The 18,924-nt window shown below is 42.8% G+C and overlaps 2 protein-coding genes across 2 annotated transcripts; both read right to left on the minus strand.

Moving 5' to 3' along the window:
* Positions 1-315: 315 nt before the first annotated feature.
* Positions 316-3,344, minus strand: LOC117769223 (G protein-regulated inducer of neurite outgrowth 1). Its single transcript, XM_034598006.1, has 2 exons — positions 2,971-3,344; positions 316-2,537 (listed from the first exon to the last, which is right to left on the minus strand). The coding sequence occupies exon 2, from the start codon at positions 2,505-2,507 to the stop codon at positions 351-353; it is 2,157 nt and encodes a 718-aa protein (XP_034453897.1). The 5' UTR covers positions 2,508-2,537; positions 2,971-3,344; the 3' UTR covers positions 316-350.
* A 2,324-nt stretch (positions 3,345-5,668) lies between these two features.
* sncb (synuclein, beta) lies at positions 5,669-17,647 on the minus strand. The gene is made up of 6 exons (XM_034598007.1): positions 17,487-17,647; positions 16,260-16,393; positions 12,515-12,544; positions 12,140-12,225; positions 7,987-8,073; positions 5,669-6,452 (listed from the first exon to the last, which is right to left on the minus strand). Exons 2-6 carry the CDS (start codon positions 16,378-16,380, stop codon positions 6,423-6,425), a joined length of 354 nt encoding a protein of 117 aa, XP_034453898.1. The 5' UTR covers positions 16,381-16,393; positions 17,487-17,647; the 3' UTR covers positions 5,669-6,422.
* Between the last annotated feature and the right edge of the window lie 1,277 nt (positions 17,648-18,924).

An 18,924-nucleotide genomic window follows, 5' to 3' on the forward strand; every position in this document is an offset into this window, starting at 1 on the left:
AGCTAAAATGACTCAGTGGACGATTGAAAGGTCCTGGTGAAAAGCACGAGAAGGAAAAGAGCCAACGATGACATAAAACCCTAATTTTTCCAAACATGGTCAATGTGGCAGGTTTTACAGAGAGAAGTCCCAGAAAAACTGTGAAAAAGCGAAATCTAATAAAAGAGAAACAAAAACAACCCTTGAATGGCTGATGTGTGTATTCAATGCCTTTGTGCTTTTTTTGTCTTGTGTGAGGACGTGATTCTCTTCTCACATTTTCGAGACAATATTCACAGCATCACAGCCACACCGACCAGATGTCACGTGATTTCTTTCCCTGCAGCCAGCCCTGTTGCTTCATCCTCGTGTCACTCGGTGGTGTGAGCTCTGGAGCAGCAGTGAGGCTGGTGCATGTTCTCCATCAGCTGACGGAACGGGTTTCTCCTGCGTCGACTCACCTTCCCGTCCCGATCCCCTCTCTTCCCGGCCCTGCCTTTGCCCGACCCTGAACCCGACCCGCCCTGGGAGGCCTCTGAGGGGGGCAGGGCCGAGGGGTTGAGAGGAGGCGGGGGCGGCATGGACGGCTTCTGCTTCTTCACCTGCTTCTCCAGGTGTTTCTGGATGGCTGAGCCCAGCACGGCCACTTCCAACACAGCCCCATACACCTCCCACGTCATCCCTTTATCGTCCCAGCTCACCTCCTGCACCGGCTCCTCACACTTCTCCTCATCTTTCTCCTTACAGTTTATTGATTCTGTTTGGTCCTCTTCTTCTTCTGCTTCCTTTTTCTTCTCTTCAGTTACCTTCTCCTCCTCTTCACATTCTACCTCTTCCTCAACCTGCTCGTCTTTAACCTCTACCTCCTCCACTATCTTCTCCTCCGTACGTGCCTCCTTCATGACCTCGGGAAACGTGGTGGTGGTGGGCGTTCTCGGGGTCATGGGCGCTGTAGCGACTGAACGAAACTCCACTTGTCGACCCACCTGCATCTCAGCATCTTTAGTCTCTGCACCCACAGCCCCACATCTCCCAATAGAGCTTGGGAAGTAGAAGGCATGGTCCCCCTCAGGAGGGGTCATAGGGCTGGTGGCCGCAGACTGACACTGCACCACCTCCAGGCTCACCTGTGTGCAGATGTTGTGGCAGCCGAAGGGAGCTGGAGATTCAGGGACGGGAGGTTTTGTCGCAGACTCGTCACGTACATCTTTATTTTCTCTGCCCTCTGAACTGTCAGGTTTCTTATTGGTAATTGGTTGTTCACTGGCAGGAGCAGATGATTCTGCAGCTTTGCTTTGAGGAGGATTCGTGTCCTGATCAGGAGCATCAGCCTCTGTGGAGATCTTCTCATCTCCATCACTCTTGTTTTCACCGAGTTCCTCATATTCATCTATCTTGACCATCTCTGGCTCAATGGAATAAGAACATAACTCATTATTCTCTTCATCTTCTTCCCCATTGTTGCCATAGTGGGTGACCAGGATTGTAATGTCCTGATCCATGCTTCCCATCCTCTGCTGCTTACTCTGCCGATCACTATCCTCCACAGTAACTTGTGGCTGTGTGCAGCTGGCAGAGCTGGAGCCGTCATTCAGCTCGGTTGATGTGGCACATTTCAAAGCTGCGGTTATCTCTGACTCAGCTTCTGTCAGACTTCTTGTCACAGGGAAACTCTCTTGTCGATCGCTCTCCCTCTGCTCCTCTGATCTTTTCACTGGCTCCCCCCTCTGCACCATTTCCCTCCCGATTAGTTCGGGGAAAGCAGTGGTCGAGGGCGTCTTTGGGGTCATGGGGGACGTGGCAACGGAGCAGAACTCCACCTGCTGACCCACCTGTAGCTCGGCATCTTTAGTGTCAGAGCCCACAGCTCCGGGTCCCCCAAATGAGATTGGGAAGAAGAAGGGATGGACGCCCTCGGGAGGAGTCATGGGGCTGGTGGCTGCAGAGCGACACTGGACGACCTCCAGGCTCACCTGCGTGCGCATGTGTTGCTGTCCAAAAGGAGCTGGGGAACGTGGGTCTGGAGAAAGTGGGTTGGAGGGGTCTGTTGCTGCTGGCACCAGGACAGTCACAATTTCGGGCTTTTTTTCTCTGTCCGGACCTACACTACTATCCTTAGACTTTTCCCTCTGAATGTCAGCATCTCCATTCTTCAGGGACTTGGTACAGATTGTCATGTTTGTGGGATGAGCGGTTGTTTCATCAGCTTCAGGTTGTTGTGTCAGAGTGGTGGCATCGGTCTGTGTGCAGTCTTTAATTTGTATGGAGTCAGGATTATCTCTATCCTCCCCTGAAAGCACTTGATCTTTGGACGTCGGGCTCTCACCTCCCTCCTCGGCATGGCTGGCGTTCGTGTGTCGTTTTGGCTCATTTTCCCCTCGGCTTGTTGACTCTTGACTTGTGTTTATCTGAGCTCCCTCTGGCACGGCGCTGTCATCTGAGCCACCTGAACGCTCTCCATCATCTGTCTTGTCGTGAGGCTGGTGGTCCTCTCTGAAACCTCTCATCTCGTCCTTAAGACTTCCCATCCTGTCTCTGCATTTAAGTAGTACAAGTGCCTGCAGGGGCACAACACAGCAGTGTTTGTTCCATTCGTAATCAGTGACTGTAACAACAAGCCTCAGCACGAGAGGAGGATGAAAAACATTTTGTTTTTGCGATAGACGCAGACGTGCAGCACGTTACATCACTGCTACTACTTGATGGAAATTATTCATGTTTATTTTAGTCTCCCAATGTAATCGGCATTCTCACTATTACTCAACACACCATTACACTGCATTTTAAACACTATTATTCAGATTTCTAAGAACATTTTACTGATTGATTATGACTCAGACCATTCACACAGCTCATGTTTAAATCCTATTTAAGTTCATAATCACATAAACATAAAAGCATGCACAGGAATGCAGCATAGGGCTCTATTTTCTAACTACGTGAGCAAACATGATGAAATGCAGTGGAGGAAATCACGAGTCAAAGACCTACCTCAGCAGTCCGAGTCAAAGTGAAGTCTCCCCATGGCTCAGTCTCAGATGATTTGGGTCAAGCATTACAAATCTCAGCGCTGATCGAGACCCCGCATATGTCCGTACATCTCCCCTGTTGATTGGAAGTGATTTGCAGTGGCTACAGGTTTGTCTCTAGAAGAATCTGTCTTAGGCAACCCTCGCTCTTTAAGCTGTGGCTGTGTCTATTGAAAAGCTTCACATTTCCAGTTTCCCTGGAAACCACGGTCGGGTTTCTGGCAGTGAGTGGTAATGTAATGACAAAAAATCTCTGCTCGGCTCTCTAATCATCAGTAAATCATAGTAATTAACTGCAGGTTCTCATAGCAACACAGAGGCGATTGTGAGTCGAGAGATGAACCTGTGAGTTGGCTTTATTGGAGACATTTTTAGAAGAGTCATGAAGTGGTGATAAAAGCTTCATGCAGATAAAAGTGGTCAGTTTGTAGGGAAGTGTACAGTGGATTGATTTCTCTTTCTCTCTCTTCTTTATTTGTCTGTGTGTGTGTGTGTGTGTGTGTGTTAATTTGTCTGACCACTCTCAGTATAAAGAAATCATTGATTAATCATAGTAAAAAAAGCAGGATGTTAAAATGAAAACCAGATTTAGTTTTGTGATGATAGATTATCCAAGTCCCATTTCAGGACCATGAGACGAATGCAAACTAAATTGTAGCAGAAGATATTTGTGAAATATTCTATTAGTACTGCTGCAACTGAGAGAGCACATGAAAGACAACAGGGCAGATCAGCTGAAGGAGCCGGGAGGAAGCTGAGCTGCACCTCCCACACAAACAAACTCCTATAAACCACCTCGTCTTTCACACTCCGCTCGCCCCCCACTCAACCCTCTCCGCTTCACGACACACATTTATTTAGAGCCTCTTTAATTCTGCTCGCCGCCAGTAAATTGTCTGGAACCAAGGATTTTTTTTATTTTTCCCTAATTTATTTGGGAAGAATCTTTCCGTTCTAGGTTTCGCTGTAGTGGTGGGCTGCAGCACGGCCAGAACACTGTGTACTGACAGAAGTAGGCTCACCATTAATTCAAAAGGCCTCCACCAATCCCCAGCCGCCTCGGGAGTGCTGTTGCCTGGCAACCGCGTAGTGTGATGGAGGGAGGTGTGTTGCTGAGGGGCCAAGGTAGACAGCTCCGATCACATTCTCATCAGGAGCACTCAGCCTGCCAAAGGCCGTCTTCTCCGCAATGTGTTGGTGACCGTGGTGATTCATTGATGAGTGCTCACAACAACAGGATGCATCACACACATACACACATACACAACTTCTGCAGCATCCGCTGACAGTGTTATATCACCTTTTACAAACCTGAGAAACATGTGATATCTGTTTTTATTTCCGAAAATAGTCACATATAATGAAAGAGCAAGAAACACATGATGGGAAATGTGACAGGAAAACAAGAATTTCTAAAGATTTCCTTTGGAATGTTAGCTGTATGGTGTTATGTGAACACACTATGTATCTTTTGTCTGGTTTTCTGATGCCAACATACTTCCATTCCAACAATTACTACTTGTCTATGACCTATGGATGATCAGGAAAGTTGGCTCCAGCTGGAATTGTTCATATTTTATGAATTATTTGGTTTCCAGTTTGTGTCCAAACTCCTTGATGGTGTCCGTGGCCTTGTCCGCAGCCTTTCCTATGGCTGTTTGGGTCTGTCTGCTGGCTTCTTGAGCAGCTTCAAAGAGTCAGAGTGAAGCAGAAGAGACCTATTCAGTAGTCTGATTAAAACTATTAAACTTTTGTCATTTCTCATACTCAAAGTAATAAACTCTTAGAACATTCTGAAATAACCTTTTCATCCTCTGACAGCCTGAATCTGTCTTTTAGCTGTAGCCTGCTGAAAATGAAATGTCCACTGTCGCATCATAATAGTTCAGAGACAGAGCAGTGGGCACATTACCTGTGTTGGCTGTTTCTCTGGAGGAATCTGCCACCTGCTGCACAGCATCTTGAGCTGCCTGCACTGAAAACACACCACAGGGACTTACAGTGACTTCAGGGGAAGAAAACTACAGCAGTTGGCATGTTTGCTTTTTAAGATTCCAATACCACAATTTTAAACATTTGTAAAGGATAAAAACAACAATTGACGAAGTATTTTCTCTGTCTATCAGACCGGAGTTTTTGTTGTTGTTGATGTAGTTCTGTACCTGCAGTGTCTGTGACTCCTTTTGCAGCCGATTGGCTTGTGCCTTTCAGGCTCTCAAAGGACTTCTTAAACGAGGCCATGGTCTCCTGTCTTCGTCCCTGCGGGGTCCACACATCCGTCTGAGCCGGCAGCGATGGGAGCTGCTGTTTAATACCCTCTGTTTGGGGCCCAGACACCAGCGAGCCTGCACGTTCCAGCCGGATTAACTCAGACAAAGACCCGCCCAAAGAGTCCTCATTCAGACTGGCATCCCAACTATGGCAGAGTCCTGCCAGGAGCCAGAGCCCACTCAGCAGATTCTACTAAACCCTGTGATCAAACCCACAGACAAGAGCGAGCAAAAAGAGAAGCATGCCAGGACGATGCACAACAGATCCTCATTTAGATCAACACGCAGGAAAACAGAAATGTTCACAAGAGGTTTAAAAATCTAAAGAGCGGTCAAAGCCAACAGAGTTTAAACACGATCAGACACTAAGCAATGGTTTCCTTTTTTTTAACTTTTTATTTACAGAGGAGTTGTATGTCTGGCTTAACACATAAACCTTAATATTGACAAGTCCTGCAATTTAAAGCACATTTTGATATGACAACCATTATGATTTCAAGACATAATATATTGACTGTTAAAATCTTCAGTACACACAAACACACGCACACACAAACATGTATACTCTGTCCATTTCTAACAGATAGTTTACTGGAATGATTTCACAAGCAACTATAAAGATACAATGTAAAAAACTCTTACTTCAAAAACATTCAAAGAAATCTCCAAAGAAATGCAAAAAAGAAAAGACCCACAAACAGGCTTTGTTGACACTTAGGGGATATTATTGTATTCATATCTGTTTGCAACCGGACATATTTATTTTTTCCTCTCCCAATGTCTCATTGGAAGATGATGAACATCTATTGCACATTTCTAAATACACATACACACAAGTACAAAGTCACAAGCCCTGGCTCTAGTCTCATTTCATTGGGAGGGAATCAAGGAAATGAGACTGAGAGGAGAAATCCTACACCTCAATAAATACTTACACCCAACACATTACATTAATAACATGACATTTACAATATATAATAATAAAAGATTTGTCTTGAAGGAAGAACATTTTTCAGTGGGAATGCTTGTCGTTTTTGTTGTTTTTTGCAACAGGGGTGTGATTATAATAGTTTTAAGATTTGTCCTTTTTATTATTAGAAATATTATTGTGCTGCTGGTTGGATGGTGGGTTGGACTGATGCTTTTACGCTTCTGGCTCGTAATCCTGGCTCTCCTGGGGAAAAGAAGAAGAGATTTCTCAGTGACAGGAAGGTCCCACAGAGAGAAGCTGCAGATTAAATTCATCAGTGGGAATTTAATTTCCTAATCACACACAATTCAACTTGAATCAGTTTAAGGAGACAGAGAGCTTATGGTAAGACAAGATCGCTCTCTGTCAGATAATGATGTCTTTCCATCATCGCTGAGCTCCTCTGCTGGTCCAGTGTCTCTGTGTGGCCTGCAGAGGGCAGCACCAGCCTGCACCAGCCTCAATGACATGTCGTGAGCACAATCCCATCATTTTTGTAACCCTGCACACGCCTCCCCCTCCTCACACCTGATCGTACAAAAACATAACACAGCCTCCATGAAATTAAAAATAGTCTTGGGTCATCAAGAGATGAATTTCTTTTAAATCTCTGCATCCATTATGAGAAGGTTTCACTCACTCAGTGCTCAGCCTCCATATTTACAGCAATGCAGGGAGACCCTGACATTACCCACAATGCAGCGAGGCAGAGCGCGTCATCACCACACCCATTCAGACGATGCTCGCACATTGCTGGTGTAGTGAAGGATGGGGGAGGGGAAAGAGATGCGGAGGAGTGGGAGAGAGATGGAGGAGGACATGGATGATACAAGCTACTGCCTTTGAGAAAATCACTTTTAATTTGCCTCTCAGCAAATATCCCTGTTTTATTCCTTCAAATGATTAAAGAAATAATCCACAGATGGAGGCTTTACGTGGAAATGAGAGAAAATCCGAGCAAATGCACTGAATGAATTGAACATTATCACGGATGATGTCAAATCTAATATTAAATCTTCCTCTAACTGATGCTGACTCTGAATATTTTAAAATTAACCGTAAATATTGTAGGTTTCTGCTTTAAATCATAATACACACTGAGGGATATTTTTTATATACAATTAAAGCCATTTAAAATCTGCCTTTAGAGCAATAGGTTCTGCACAGTTTGTCTCGCCCCTGACAGTCAAATTCCAAAAATAGCCATCTGTGTCAGACTCGCATCCTTCCTCCACACACACACACACACACACACACACACACACACACACACACACACACACACACACACACACACACACACACACACACACACACACACACACACACACACACACACACACACACATCTAAAGCTCCGTGTAGGTAGGTGGTGCTATATTCACTGTACTCGCTATGTGGCAATCGGCTTGTTAAACCTTCCGTTTTTATTTCCAGGGGCGAGAAGAATTACATCAGTGGGAGCAGCGGCGTTTGTGTGGGACAGAAGTGGAGGGCAGTGTGGAGCGCCATTAGAATGCAATACAGATATAAATGTGTGTAACCCTGCAGAGCTGCTGAATACTGATGAGTCTCGGTCTGCTGTAAGTGAACGGACTCATCCCTGCCTGTGGTCTGCAGCTTTTTCCTTTGCAATAAACAAATAGCTGTTGATCACAGAGCTTAATTCAAACACTGAGACGTGAGATGCTTCAACGTAGAGCAGACATGTGCACGTTGTGTCGTGCAGGCTGATTACCTGCTGGGTCTCGTCATATGTCTCTCCTTCTGGCTCCAGCATTGCCTCTCCCTGGCCCTCCATGGCCTCCTGCCCATACTCCTCAGGCTGCAGAGAGAGAGAGAGAGAGAGAGAGGGGAGGGTAAAGAGAGGAATATCCACAGTAACACCAGCATATACACATAAACATGTATCTGGTTAAACGTATATTCTAAACCTGTTTGTCAAATTGTGATTCTGTTTCCTACCCAGAATGCTGTGGAGATGATGTATCTGATCTTAACTATTCATTCATTTATGTCTCAACTTTCCTGTCAATGGCAATACATCCAGAATACATTATTTTATTGTAATTCATCAGAACATGAGGATGAATCATTTCTTAATTTCTAGACACAGTAATTATCAGTAAAAGTTCCTCCAACAGAAGCACTGAGGTAAATAGGGCAACACTCGTTGGACGCTATTTCCAGCTGTGGACTCTGGTGGGTATTTAGAACAGTGGGATTAAATTAAATTCAACTACAGTGCGTGTTCAGGGTAATGAAGGAACAACGTTGAACTACACACCAATGGGTTTTTAATAGTTTCTTGGGAGCAGTGGAGCTCTATAGCACGAGCTAATCAGATTCACCAGGCACCAGACAACCCTTGTTAGCAGGTAAATATATGTTGTGTTTTCTTCTTTTGAAAAACAGAGAATATCACTATTCTTTGACTTGATATTGACAGTTCTAGTTTAAACTGTACTTTATCCCCTTCTGAGATCTTTCTGAAGCAGACAGTTCCCCATCCTCGCCGCACCTGCTTCTACAGGTCCTGAAAACAAAGCCAGTGGGTCGCCGCAAATATATTTTTAAACCCAGCACTAATCAAGTCAATTAGGTCAGAGAAGAAGAGACCATAATCCTGAGCTGTATCAAGCTGGTGTTACTGCTTTAAGTCCCCCAACACGATTAGCATGGCCTTAAATGCTACACAATAGGAAACCTGCACTAAGACACAGATCAGACGGATCGATGCCTGAGAAAAAGTCCACATGAAGAACACTGTGTATTGTATCACAATCACAACAGAGGGGGAATAAATGATGTGTACCACTCGTGAAATGTTTGAATTCAGGTGAAATTCAAACACAATGAAAACATGTTCACGCTAAGTAGCACAAATCTCTCTAAAATAAAAAATACAAATTACATGTTTTAATTATTTAGAGTTACATATTTTAGTCTAGGTATACTGATGCATTTTCAAGTGTTTTCTGATTAGTTTGGTTTTTATTAACTATGTGATAAAAACAGGGTGACACATCATGATTGACAGATGAGACTGAACCGTGATTGGTCAAGCACATGTTTGACGGGACCTCCGATCTGCAGCTCCATCCTCCGATCGCCACTGTGCCGACTCCAAATGTGCAAGATGGCTGCGTTCGTATCCAGGATATTTTAGCTTCAATTCTGGATAATGGGAGGAAGTAGAGACGTGTCTTCCATTTTCTTACACAGTCTATGGTGTCCACTGTACTAGATTATCCCAGATATAGACGCTGCCATCTTGCACTGGTGAGATCATTTGGAGCCACAATCTGCACAGAAGTGATCCTGAGGCGAAATCGTGGAAGCAAGGAGCCACTGACTGTCTGTCTCGATCATAACGTCTCACTCTGTTTTTACAGTGTCGAATGACTCATAAAAACCAAATTAATCAGAAACACGAACACTTAAAACAAACATCAGTGTGATAAGAACTATCTAAAATGACGAGAACCATCTTTGGAAGAAAAAAAATCTTTGGTGTGCACTTTAACTGCTAACATAAAGGAGGCAGGGTTTACAATCTACAATGCAGTAAGACACCAGCAAGTGATTGAGGTGTTTTGGCTTCACTTTTGGGGAGCTGCCACGTCGTCCATCTTTATAATACAGTCATCGCTCTGCACATGAGACAACAGTGTCAAGGGTCTAACGGTCTGTTGTCAGGGTGTTAAAATGAGTAGTCTTATCACTCAGACTGTGCCTTCAACAGAAGCCTGTTAGAGCGGCCTGTCAGATTTACTAGATTAGAGGGTCCAGCTCTGAAGGATGAAGCCTTATACGAGACGAGGACCTCTCTGTTTCACTGACAGTCTGACAGAGATAGACGAAATGTCAACGTGCTGACAGCACACGAACAGTGCATTTAAGCTAAAGAGAATTGGAGGAAAACACTCGAGGTCTAATGTTGCTTTATCAATTTTCTGCGTTCGTGGAGAGTCGAATCTCTTCAACCTTTCTCCTCACATCTCAGGATCACAGTGTGTAAAGTGCAGTGACATTTACAGAGGTTATCGGGGGGAGGCAGGGTATAGGATGAAGGCTGTATGTTGAGGAGAGCTGATAGTCCCACAGGGACACTGATCAGGTAATTTACAGGCGCCAGAACAATGAAACAGGTCTGAGCTTTATTATACAAGCGGATATTGTGCAGGCAGTGCAGAAACAGGGGTAAAACAAGGTCTATAAGTATATTATGTATATTATCTTTATTATATCATGAATAAATGTAAAAAAACAAAAAAAGGATTTGAGTATTGTTCTGTATAAAAGCTGCCAATCTAAAAATAATAATAAAAAAAACAATATTATTATATAAGTTAAAAATACAGAAAACATCTGACAGCTGAGGAATAAAATAGATGAAGTGCAGACTGTGTTTTGGAACGTCACACAGATTTATCACCCGTATAAACTTGGCTCTGCTACACCAGTGATCGTGTCCAGACTTTAATGAACACAGCTCACAAGAAGATGCCAAGTGTAAGTGAGATCTGGAACTGGAACAGATAACGGGCCTTTTTCCCTTTTAATTGCCCACGTGACAGAGAGCTGTAGAGGCACCGTGTCGTGTGCACAAACAAGAGAAGGCTCGGTCCTTTTGCATTGTTACTACAAGGCAGTTTTTCTCATCACTTCCTTATTGGCGTGTAATTACAAGGGAACTGATTTTATTTATGAAGTGATTTCTTCTGTAGCTTTGGATGGAGTTGGTTTGAAAAAAATAATCCTGTTGATATCATCAGGTTTTCTTCAGTTTGGGCCTGAGACATATGATTTAGTGTGACTCATCCCAGTGGTTAAAAGTAAAAAGCACAGATTTAAACTATTCTTTCATCTTAATCAGACTGTCTATCTTATAGAACATGTGATGCTGAATTTCTGAAGTGTCCCATTGAAAAAACCTTCTTCTTTTCATGTCTTATAAATGCATTTTGAAGTTTTATTTCATAAACGGGTCAAGATTTAGTTTAGCTGAAAAAACATTATTGTGCTATACACTGCCCAATCCTGAGAGGTTGAATATATTAGAATTGTCACAAAAAAATGGATGAACAAATTGATCAACGTTAATTTATCCATAAAAACTGTAAAAAAACCCACCTCTGGTTCTATCGTCTTAAATGCGACAAGCTTTTCTTTGTTTTATAATGATTCTACTAGTCACTTCTCAAGTAAGCTTTACATTAAAGATGATACAAAAAGCATAAAAAACTAAACTGACCACAGACAGATCACAAAAAATGCATTTCAGTTTTGCCCGTCTGTATTTTTCAGGACAAACAAGAAAACACCAAAATGGATTAACAGTTAATTCCCTGTCCAGCAGATGTGTGTGTGTGTGTGTGTCTGATGCCATGTCTAATAATAGAAAATAAAATAGCCTGTAAAAGTACAGTTAATTGTGTGAGCTATCTTCTATAGTTGTGTATGTTTGCTGCTGAACTGCCTGTTGTTTGATAGATCTTAGTGCTACTGTTGTCATGCTGATCATATCTGTCTCTGCTTATGTCCGTCTTAACTTCTGTCTGCTCTTATCGGATTTTACTCATATTTGTTGAGCGAAGCTGGTTTGAAATTTACCCTGTTGTCATGTCTGTGTGTTGTTTGTTTTGCTTTAATGAATTGTAATTTTTTGTTTTGCATCTATTGCCATGTTTGTCTTCTCTTTATTTATATCACTGTATTTTGCTTTTACTTAATGATATTGTCTACATCATGATACGTGTTTTAAACACGTAACTTATTTGTTGTTGTTTGATTTTATGTTAATACTAATAATACTACTAATAATACTACTACTACTACTAATAATAATAATAATAAGGCACAGATAATGGTTGTCACATTGTACATACGTTCATGTCAGATGGGAACTCGTCCTTCTTCCCCAGACCAGTGGCAGCTACGATGTTCCCCATAGCTCCAGTGGTCTTCTCCGCCACTGTAGAGTCACACACACAAACATCATAAACTCACACACACACACGCTCGTAACATTATCTCAACAATTCGGCAGACAGATTAAAAGCATGCACATGATCTCAGACCTCCTTGGTTTCTCTACTAGATTATTGTACATAATGGCCACTTACGCTTTCCCCCTGCAACACACAAACTCTCCCTCCCTTTTCACTATAATGAATTTGCCATGAAGTTTCCTGTTCCTGTAATAAAACTATCCTCATGGCTACAGCAACAACGTTAACGTTTGAAAAACAGAGGTAACTCACCTGAGCCCACGCTGTCTTTGGCCTTGTTACCTGAAGTAACAGAGAAAAAGAGATGAGTCAGAAAGAGTTCTGTTTCTTTTTGAAGATCGCTTATGATTTGACATTTCGATGTGCATTGAGATTTGGTTCTTTTGTGCATTTGAGTGTGTGTAGATAAAAGAATTGTACACTTTCCAAAATCTTGAAATAAGTCTCTGCAGTCTGAACATCAGGATTAGACTTAATCTTTCAACAAAACAAGTTAAAATCTTCTCTATACCTGATGCATTGATGTTGAAGTAGACCAACGGCTGCTCAGTTAGTTTTCATATGGGTCAAGAAAAAATCTGCTGAAACAAGCATCATAACTCTGACCATGCAGCTCGCCACAGCTTTGCCACCACAGCCGCGCAATCCCAGCAAGGAGTTATTAAACCTTGTGGACAATTTCAACCACAGCCACCAGCATTGTTTAATTCTCCGACCTTTGGCAGATCCCATCCATCTACACTGTGCTCCATCCAGCTTTTTTGGCAATCTAGTGTGTGCTCAGATGTCCTGATCACTCAAGCCTTGTCATCCTATCTACTGTGCAGCAGTCACGTGCCTTATTGGTCCCAGAGGGCCTTTAAAAGCCAAGTGAGGAGAAATGAAATGATGATGAAGTTCACAATCGTCACCACAAACGGCGAGGCTAAAAGCAGAACACACATCTGAGAGCAATTTCAGCACACACATGGATGATAGCTGCAGTTCTTATGGCTGAAAGATATAAGAATTACAATGAGTATTGTATTGTATGTATTTTATATACGAGAATCATATATAGGTTTTAAGCTTCTTTGGGATTATTGAACAAAAACAACTGATTCAAAGATGATTTTTAATAAATGTGTTTCAAACTCATTCAGGTGTTTATTTAAAAAACAAAAATTAGTCAAAAAGTCTAATATTTTGCAATAAAATTATTTGTGATTTGTGATTTTTTATTTAATTTAATTTTCAAAATGATCACATATTAGTTCATTTTAAATGAGGACAAAATGACATGATACACCATCGCACACCATGAGGATCATTTCACATGTAAATTATTACTATTATCATGTAAATTATTATCACCTAAACATTGACTGATTTAGTATCTAATCATATAATTGAAACAGATCATTAATATTATGGTTATTTTGTCATGTAATTTGAGGCTGTGGCTGTTGTAGAGAAGCACTGACACTAAATATACTGACACTGATGTGACTGCAGGTTTTTACAAAGTAATTACACTGCTATTAAAATAGCACTGTATAAATACTCCAGCGTGTCATAGTATGCACATAAATGCTCTGTGAATGAAACTGTTGTGACAGAAAATGGCATCTAGTACAACAGGGTTGTTCTCATCGCCGCCTCTCCTTCTCCACTCGCTGCGCTCAGCAGGGTGGGCGGTCTGCAGCAGCAGCAGCAGCTGTCAAAAGGTGGGCCACAGACCTATCAGATCACTCTTACCCCTCCTCCAAGAAGGGCCTTCAAGCAAATCAGAGGCTGCTTTCTAGGGCACCACCACCACCACCACCACCACCACCACGCTCAACAAGCAGCATGCAGGAGCACACAGATGCCTTAGAGACGCTCTGTTCCCTTCTCTGTGTAAAACAGGCAAAAGGCAAGATGAGGCGTAACACGCACGGGATGCAAACACTGAGCTGACGTGTGGCAGCGGCGTGGTGCTCTATATGTGGGGGAATACGAATCCATCTTGTTGCAGACACATCTGACAACATCACCTGGAATATTATCCTTCTCTTGGATGCATCCAAAGCAACCGGCCAACAAATCAATGGGGCAAGCTTGTAGAACCACCAGCAGGGGGTGTCACTGGAAAGCTGCTCCCCCACCATCCTGACAGTTCACCAGTTGAACCACTGGCAAATGAAAGCCTGGCAGGGTCCAGGGCCTCTGTCGGGTTCTGGGTCTCCTGAGCCACCCGGCCCTCCTCCCACCCACCACTAACTCACCACCAACAGAGCAACTGCAGGGTAACCGGCACAGACAGCGAGTACAGAGGAAAATATTTATCACATGGCGATGTGTGTCAGTATCAATATATATTTACTGAAATATATGAAGTAACGTCAAAAAATGTGTGGTACGCAACATATTTAGCGATGAAAACACTAAGTTGCTCAACAGAAAATTAATCCGCAACAATCTTTGATCATTTATTATTAGTTAATTGGCGTTTTTGAAGTGTTAATGTCAAGCATCACCTGAACCCAGCCTCTGAATACATTGTGCTGGATTTTTCCTCATTTTCTTTACATTATTACATATTTACATTGTAGACTGTTGTTAATTGGACAAAACAAGCCATGTGAAGATGTCTGACTCTTACCTGTAGTGAGCATTTTAAAAACCCTAATGGTTATGTGAATAATCAAGCAAATAATCTTAATGTTCATATATACAGCAGTTGAAAGATTCCTTAATTGCAGATGTAGACTCAATGTTTAAATTTATTTAATATTAGACAATAAGGCTTCAACATAATTGTTTGAAACCTTTAAATCCTGAGTTATTGGGCAGCAACACAGATCATTTCCTTCAAGTGAAACAAAACAGACACTGAACTGGGGCTGGTGGATCTTTTGTATATGATACTGGTTTTTGTCACTTTCTATTTTAACCTTGTCCAGCTGCTCTTTCTGGCATCTGTCTACCTCAACACCATTTGTGTGTTTTTTTAAAAATAACGATCTGAAGCAAGACACTTCGATTCGAATCAATGATCTCAGCCACATAATTGGCAACTGCACTTTGAAAATCTGGACACAGAGACTGATCCGTGTAGATCTGTGTATGTTGTTAGATTACAAATTAGGCAGCCTTTAGCCTATGCCTCCAGGAGGTGATCAGGGGCTTAGACTGTTTAACAATCTGCTGCCAACCAATGCACGGACATGTGGCAAGAGCTGCTCCCAACATCCCGCTGCCCCACCCCCACCCCTGCTCCCATCTCCTGCCTGTGGCCTAGTCAAGTGGGGCGAGAGGGCATAGGGACATTCGGAGCCTTACATCACATCATCTATGTCAAAAAAGGACTTCCTGTCCCAGAGTATCTTCTCTAAAACTACCAACATTTATGATTCTGGTATGATGAACTACGCTGCATCAGCCTGCATCAGTAAGATAAGATATTGATCAGCATTTTTCACGGCAGACATTTTGACATGTCACAGAAAGAAAAGCACAGGTTTTATGATAAAATGAATAATGGCTGAATTCCATTTAGCTGCTTCGGTTTCACTGGGACACTTGGACATTCATTGTTAATGAAAATCAATGATGCCATTATAAACTATATTGAATTGACCAAAGGAGTGCATTCAGTGATTTATTTTACCATATACTGGGAAATATCTGTCATTGTAATGTGCACATTTAGTCGGATGAAATAAATATATTAATACAGAAGAAACCATGAAGGTATATTGTCACCTTTTAGTTATTGGTAGGATTTAGTATTCTAGTATGATTTGGTGCTGTCTTCTCCATTTATTGAGACCTTTGATCTGCCTGCTAAGGATTATTGCAGAATTCTGCTATTTTTCAAACTAATGCAGGAAGTTATTGTATAATTTAACCATTTGTTTCAGGACATATGGAAATGCTGCCCGAGCTGAATCATTACCCAACCTTATTTGTTGCTGCTCCTGCATGAAGCGGGAACATTAGCAGTCTTGGTTGGCTCGTGTGCAAATAGTCTTACCTACAAACATGACTCCTTCTTTAGTCTTTTCTGCTGCGACCGCGACTCCCTCCTTGGTCTTCTCGGCAGCCACAGCCATCCCCTCTTTCGCTTTAGACAAACCCTTCATAAACACATCCATCTTGGCCGAGCTACTGTGGAGAGAGGGAGCACAACAGCTAGCAGTCACTACAGCTGATGTGCACATGTGGATTTCATGGCTCACACGATTAATACACAACTATTGGTAGATTCTTTCAATACTGCCCTCTTCTACCAGGCTCCATGCATTTCAGTCTGACATGAGACCATACGTTATGGGAGAAGGGGACAGCAGCGCCCCCTGTGGCAGATCCTGACAGCTGCAGTCCATCAGGCTATAGTAAACCCCCCCTCCCCCGTTCACTCATGCATTCAACCCCCTTTTTTTCACATCCCCGTCAATGCATGAAATATTCAGAGGCACAAAGACTTGAATGATTTTGTTAATTGTGGGGGTGCTCATGAATTATTGCTCGCCTGTAATGCTACTCTCGGTGGCGGCGACATGACGGGACTGCGCCTGGGCCTCTGTTAAAGAAGGGAATCCACAGCATGTTAGTGTGTGACTGGAAGGTGGCACTCACACAGCGACGCTGGGGGAAGGGAGGCACGATGTCCACTGTAATATATTTATATACATATATATACACATTTATAAAATATATAATGTATAATGTATAATATAAAACATATAAATATATCTATATATATATATATATAGAGAGATATATATATATATGCACGCATCACAGTTTTTAACGTGGAATGATGTGCATGTGACAGGAGCGTGTCCGATCACACGCACGGACACGTTTGGATTAAAAACTAAAAAACACGCCCGGCTGCCGAGGAGCAGCTGGGACCATGTCCTAACATCAGGTATCGATCCTGCACATTGTCATCCTATGATGTCGCAGGTCAAACTTTACATTACTACATGCCCACCATTTGTCACGTTTGCACCCGCGCCTGCACGACTGAATACATTTAGCTCATGTTCCACCAGAAACCCGAACACACCCAGACGAGAACACGGATATAACCCACAGTGTACGTTTATATTGCAATACAGGTTCAGATGTATTTTTAAAGCAGCTTCTCCCCATGACGACGCTCCCATGCCATGGTCCTCGAATGGTGGTGACCTCTATATGTGTAAAAAATAAGAAGAACATAGAGTATAAATACAAACAGAGGAGCTCTTACCTATGTACAAATTGCCTTCGACTTGTCCCCTTATGATTCCGTCGCACAGTCGAGTCTTCCCTATCGTCTAAATGGGAGATATCTTCAAATGATCACTAGGTGGGCCTTCCTCGGGCTGATCTCCACCAACAGGGACGGCCCCCTTCACGGTGCGGCTCAGTCTATCACGCCCCCTCCCTCCCCTCCTCTTCCTCTCTCTCCTGTCACCATCACTAGCTCCACTATTGATCACCCTAAGATCAGATGTCAACTGGTTCAGGGAGAAGAAGCATTATCACACCCACTTTGCCTCATTTTCCCACTGTAACTCTTATTCCAGGTGTCCACGTGTAATGTGACTGTAAAGGATTATTACTAAACTACAGTAATCCAATTGTGTGCAATGATGTCAGCCTACATATCAGCAGTATATCTGGGCAGTTAGTGGAGCTGCAACTATTATCTACGATTATGATCATCTCCTGTTTGTATGTACTTCTTTTGAATGAAGGAATATTATATTTGATTTAGGCCATTTGCATGATGGGTTCTTGTGGACTCCATTTTGGATCTAAATGTGCTACTGACACCACACATTGCTTCTGTTACTCGTATGTCTCTGTATTGGCTTTCACTAAGAAATAATATCCCCATGCTGTGTAACTGATAGTTTAATGTATCTTTAATTTTACTGTCTGAAATAACGGACCCTTGTGTCTGTGGTGGATACATTTAAAAACCCGTCATCACTACTATGTGTAACAGTCTCAACTGCATGAGCGTGATGTAAGGGTGATACCACTCTGTGGAAGAGATGGGGGTGGATTAATGTAGCATGAAGCCACGTGAGGCTGTGCTGTGTATAAATCTTTAGACCAGCAAGTTAAGTAATACTTTAAACAGATTCACACATAATCACAAAAACAATTAAAGAAAAACAATCATTTAAGAATATATAGGCTGTTTAATGTTCCTTGCTGGCCTGAAAAGAAGGCGATTTCTACGTTGCGTGTCGAATTCCAATTCCACACTATGCGGCCACGATTCGCGTGATTTTTCGTGTATTATCTTATTATGACCGCACCTTCGGCCAATCAGAGCAGAGGATGGAGGAGAGTATCGAACGTTCCGTGATGTCGCTTTCTCTGAAGTAAAAAACGGGCAGGAACTAAAACACGCGCCTCACCACGTCCTCCCTGAATACCACAGGTCCCCTCCACGTCTCACTGACAACCCCCCCCCCCCTCTCTTTCTTTACCTCCTCTGTCTGACGTATGTACAGTGACGTCATCCTCGTTGTAGTGAGCGAGTGATTGCGAAATCCCCCGTCGCCCCAACCCCCCTCCCCTGCAGTTGAGGAAATCCCAGATAGCTACATCCCCTTGAATTCTCCTGTCCCTTCTCATCTGGTCTCTGTGGGCATGACAGGCCGTGGGCGTGGATGTGTCATCGTGCTGAG

This window comes from Hippoglossus hippoglossus, chromosome 10 (genome assembly GCF_009819705.1).
Source record: "Hippoglossus hippoglossus isolate fHipHip1 chromosome 10, fHipHip1.pri, whole genome shotgun sequence".
NCBI classification, from domain to species: Eukaryota; Metazoa; Chordata; class Actinopteri; order Pleuronectiformes; family Pleuronectidae; genus Hippoglossus; species Hippoglossus hippoglossus.

Excerpts from the sequence above, each read along its gene's own strand:
- sncb (XM_034598007.1), bottom strand. The coding sequence starts at position 16,380 with ATGGATGTGTTTATGAAGGGTTTGTCTAAAGCGAAAGAGGGGATGGCT. Across the intron at positions 12,545-16,259 it reads AGAAGGAGTCATGTTTGTAG|GTAACAAGGCCAAAGACAGC; the intron begins GTAAGACTATTT and ends CTGTTACTTCAG. Across the intron at positions 6,453-7,986 it reads CATATGACGAGACCCAGCAG|GAGAGCCAGGATTACGAGCC; the intron begins GTAATCAGCCTG and ends TCTTTTCCCCAG.
- LOC117769223 (XM_034598006.1), bottom strand. The coding sequence starts at position 2,507 with ATGGGAAGTCTTAAGGACGAGATGAGAGGTTTCAGAGAGGACCACCAG.